The following is a 5,000-nucleotide window of genomic DNA, read 5'->3' as shown; positions in this document are numbered from 1 at the left end:
GTATTTTTATAAGTGTGTGTGAGTGTTTTCCATCCACACAGAGAGCAGACAGACAGACAGACAGACAGACAGACAGACAGACAGACAGACAGGCAGACAGACAGACAGACAGACAGACAGACAGACAGACAGACAGACAGACAGGCAGACAGACAGGCAGACAGACAGACAGGCAGACAGACAGTACCTGTGCACTTGCGGCTGGTGTCTTCCTTCTTGGAGGAGCTCATGAGTTTGCAGTTGAAGTTCTCCTCCCAGTACTCAGCGAACCACACATTCCTGCGGTTGTTCTCCAGCGTGCGGGAGGTGAAGTAGGCATCGAACCCTGGGAGGAAAAACAACAGTCTGTAAGACTTTAGAGCATCTAACAACAGTCGGTAAGACTTTAGAGCATCTAACAACAGTCTGTAAGACTTTAGAGCATCTAACAATAGTCTGTAAGACTTTAGAGCATCTAACAACAGTCGGTAAGATTTTAGAGCTTCTAACAACAGTCTGTAAGACTTTAGAGCATCTAACAATAGTCTGTAAGACTTTAGAGCATCTAACAACAGTCGGTAAGATTTTAGAGCTTCTCAATGTCTATCAAACCCTGGGAAGAGGATAAACAACAGTCTGTAAGCCTCCAGCTCATTCAGTGCCGAAGGTGAACAAAGTCGCCCAATTGTCAACATTCGAGTGCCAAGGGTGACTTTATTCACCAAAAATGCATCAATTACTGAATGCCAATCAGTATTGTTGCTAGGTAAATATTGTTGCTAGGTAAATACCACATAAAACACTTGGCACGCTAAGTGGTGAGTGTTCCGCAATTCTTTGGCCGTTGGCGAGTTTAAGGCGGTGTCTAACAACCTGCCAGAATGGTTCTAAAAAAGCACGATGATGAAGACGCATGGACACGTTTCAAACCCAGGTTCGCAACCTATGAATCATTCGCTTTGGGACACAGTTTCAAGCTTTGTGTTTTTTCCATTTCCTCGCTGAAATAGAAAGCGGTGGTGCATGTAGCGCCTCCTGCCTGCCTGCATCGCCTTCAGTTGGGAGAAGGTTTCAGGAGTGGAACCTAATGAGGATATTCAGTGGAACGCTCGTCGAGCCCCGAACTCCCCACAACATTAGGCACCTTTGTGCACAAACTTTGCATCTGTTGATACACGGCTGCGCCATTTTCCTCTTTCATTCGGATAAAGCGAGAACATTCTAAAAATGATTCAGTGAATTTCAAAAGGCCTCTTTAACCGTTATGTGGCATTATCTGTTGTCCCAGGTCTCAGCAGAGAACAGCAAGAGACTGAGTTCCTCCCGTTGGTATTGTCTTGAATTGACAGGCAGCACAAGCCCCTCTCTGCCATTGATACTGTGAAGATATCCTTGCCACTCAGTAATGTCACATAAATATTCATTTCTGAGGGTCTCAAATTATGGATCCTGACCTTAGAGTTAGTTGGAGCCTCGTTCAATAAAACAGGGATATGAACAAGAGATGTGAATAAAACTTGAAAAGGATCCATTATTAAAAGGATCAAATTCCTAATTGAATGGATTAAAATAGCAAAGGGGCTCTCTTCCTCTGAGGAAGAGGAGGGCTGAAGGAGGCTGCAGTGTCGCTGAAGGATCATACATGCAGAAGGATGAAGGATCACACATGCAGAAGGATGAAGGATCATACATGCAGAAGGATGAAGGATCATACATGCAGAAGGATGAAGGATCATACATGCAGAAGGATGAAGGATCACACATGCAGAAGGATGAAGGATCATACATGCAGAAGGATGAAGGATCACACATGCAGAAGGATGAAGGATCACACATGCAGAAGGATGAAGGATCATACATGCAGAAGGATGAAGGATCATACATGCAGAAGGATGAAGGATCATACATGCAGAAGGATGAAGGAGGTTGCAGTGTCGCTGAAGGATCATACATGCAGAAGGATGAAGGATCATACATGCAGCCCCCTTGGCAAAGGCGGCTGCATTGAGCTCTTAACCCTGAGTAGAGAGGAAGCAAGATTATACCCTCTATTTTTAAAAACACACAAAGGAGACATGTTTTAGTAATGGCGTATTTGCTCCCTCTGGTTCACTGCTCTGGTTGACTTGGGCATGCATATTGTATGAGTGTTGTTGTGTTGTAGTGGCCTTTGGGTGAGGCAAGAGAACCGGCCGACATGAATTGAGGAATTTTAAGACGGCAGCTCAGCAGGTTGGGGAAGAGGGCGTCTGGGATTTATTGTATCTGTGGAGGAACGGTTTAGCATTGCATTTGCATTTCAGTCATTTAGCGGGCGCTTTTATGCGTTAAGGGTCTTACGATAAGTACGTTTGTCTAAAGTAGGTGAATCAACTCAACGTAACAGTCATCGCAACTGAAACCTTTGATGTGAACATGCACTCGCTGTGCTAGAAAATAAGTTGTTTTTATGAAGTTCGGGTCGTGTAGAATTGGGAGTTAGGGGGGTGGGGAGGGTGTTAGGGGGGTGGGGAGGTCTGAGGAGCAGGTGCCCAGGTGTCATCTTTAGTCTACAGTGAAAGATAGGAAGTGACTCTGCCGTCCTGACAGTGACAGGAAGCTCAATCTACCGCTGGGGCGCCAAGACAGATGTCCTGTTTTATTGAACAAGGCCCCAACTAACTCTAAGGTCAGGGTCCATCATTTGAGACCGTCAAAAATGAATATTTATGTGATAGTGACATTCGTGAGTAGCAAGGACATCTTCACCAGCAGAGGTGGAGGAACGGAGTGAGGGTGCAGGGCTTTGGGGACTGACCACAGTTGACCACAGCTGACCACAGTTGACCACAGCTGACCACAGCTGACCACAGTTGAATGCCAGGTTGTTTTATTCCTTGTGAGCAAATAGCGGTGAGCGTTATTCTCCACCACTGGTACCGTCTCAAACCCCACAAAGAAAGAACGAAACAGAGAATGAAAGAAAGAACGAAACAGAGAATGAAAGAAAGAACATAGAAAAGACAAGATACTCTGCTGAAGTGACGTTGTATTTACAATAAGTAAGCCAAGAGTTTTCCCCCAGTCCAACCAGGCCAAGACGAGACCAGGGCCATGTCAACAACACATAATACCCGCTCCTGGTCACGTCTGTAGTCCGTCTGTAGTGAGTCTGTACTGCGTCTGTAGTGCGTCAGTCAGTCGACGTCCCTGTGGTGGAAGTCGTGTGACAGTGACTACAGCTACTGACAGAGGAGACAGAGAGGCTGCTACTGACAGTGACTACAACTACTGACAGAGTAGATAGAGAAGCTGCTACTGACAGTGACTACAACTACTGACAGAGTAGATAGAGAAGCTGCTACTGACAGTGACTACAACTACTGACAGAGGAGACAGAGAGGCTGCTACTGACAGTGACTACAGCTACTGACAGAGTAGACAGAGAGGCTGCTACTGACAGTGACTACAGCTACTGACAGAGGAGACAGAGAGGCTGCTACTGACAGTGACTACAGCTACTGACAGAGGAGACAGAGAGGCTGCCAGTGACGGTCCGTGTCTCCCCAGCTGCAGAGACAAGCACTAGTCGTGCGTTGGTTAAAAGGAGCTCGGAGCCCCGGGCGAAAAGGCTAACAGATCAGGTCACCATGCATCACTGATCACACCAGCATGTCACAACCCATCCCTCCTGATCACCCAACCCATCCCTCGCCCTGATCAGCGGCTTACGCTTGGCTAACGCTCCCTGGATGTCCAGGAGACTTCAAAGCAACACCCTTTATCCGAAAGGAGCTGCAGTCTACTTCTATTCACTCTCTCTCTCTCTCTCTCTCTGTCTCTCTCTCTCTCTCTCTCTCTCTCTCTCTCTCTCTCTCTCTCTCTCTCTCTCTCTGTGTGTGTGTCTCTCTCTCTCTCTCTCTCTCTGTCTCTGTCTCTCTCTCTGTGTGTGTGTCTCTCTCTCTCTCTCTCTCTCTCTCTCTGTGTGTGTGTCTCTCTCTCTCTCTCTCTCTCTCTCTGTCTCTGTCTCTCTCTCTGTGTGTGTGTCTCTCTCTCTCTCTCTGTCTCTCTCTCTGACTCTCTCTCTCTCTCTCTGTGTGAGGTATATATATATATATCTCTCTCTCTCTCTCTGTGTGTGAGGTATATATATATATATCTCTCTCTCTGTGTGTGAGGTATATATATATATATCTCTCTCTCTGTGTGTGAGGTATATATATATATATCTCTCTCTCTCTGTGTGAGGTATATATATATATATATACAAAAGCCTCATAGCGTCAATAAAGATGTAATCGGTATTTTTTAGTCTGTTTGTGTTTTCTGAACATCAGAGATATGAGATTTAAAAAGCCTCATAGCATCAATAAAACTTGAACTGTTTGTTCTTTTTTAGGATTGTTGTTTGCGTGTGTTTGTGTTGGTTGATGTATTCCCCAATTAGTCTCAAAAAGCCGCCCCTTCACAACAGAAACGAGAGCAATGATTGGCGGTCGCACTTTGGAGTGTGAGCTGAAGAGGTGTCGATTAATGGCATCATTAAGAAGAAGAGGATGAGGTTTCACTGAGAGAGAGAGAGAGAAAGATAGAGATTCTGTAGAGATAGAGAAAAAGAGAGAGAAAGAGAGAGAAGCCTTTTCTCTTCCCAGCGCCATTTAATCAATAGAGCACCTCAGGAAAAACCCTGCCTTCTCTTCCTCCTCCATTATGTATGCACCGCAATTATCTGAAGCTCTGCTCGGAAATGTATTACATTCTGATTAATCCACGTAATCATTTGTCTGAATAGTGGTTCAGCGAACATGTCATTTGGAGATACATTTACATTTATCCTGTCGGCGAATCCCTGTGCATTTTACTCAAGTGGGATCCAATCGCATCCACTTAGCCTGCCTGTCTCGTGAGAGTCGGACGGATGAGAGGCTTCGAGTGTCATTATAGGTCTAAGTGACTGCAAAGGTGAGGTGGAGCGCGCTAGGAAAGTTTTTCACCTGTCACACACTAAAAAGTAGCAAAGCGCTAACCCATTAGCGCTAGCC

At 45.6% G+C, this 5,000-nt stretch overlaps 1 protein-coding gene across 1 annotated transcript in view; it reads right to left on the bottom strand.

Moving 5' to 3' along the window:
- The window catches only part of grm7 (glutamate metabotropic receptor 7), a 130,316-nt gene that overhangs the window by 51,875 nt on the left and 73,441 nt on the right, over positions 1-5,000 (bottom strand). Inside the window, 1 exon segment of the mRNA XM_083669187.1 lies at positions 188-325. Within this exon segment, the coding sequence (XP_083525313.1) occupies positions 188-325 (138 nt within the window).

The sequence above is a fragment of the Argentina silus genome, assembly GCF_951799395.1.
Source record: "Argentina silus genome assembly, chromosome: 4".
Taxonomy (NCBI): Eukaryota; Metazoa; Chordata; class Actinopteri; order Argentiniformes; family Argentinidae; genus Argentina; species Argentina silus.
Note: the sequence above shows the minus strand (reverse complement) of the source record. Positions and strands in the feature narration are given on the sequence as shown.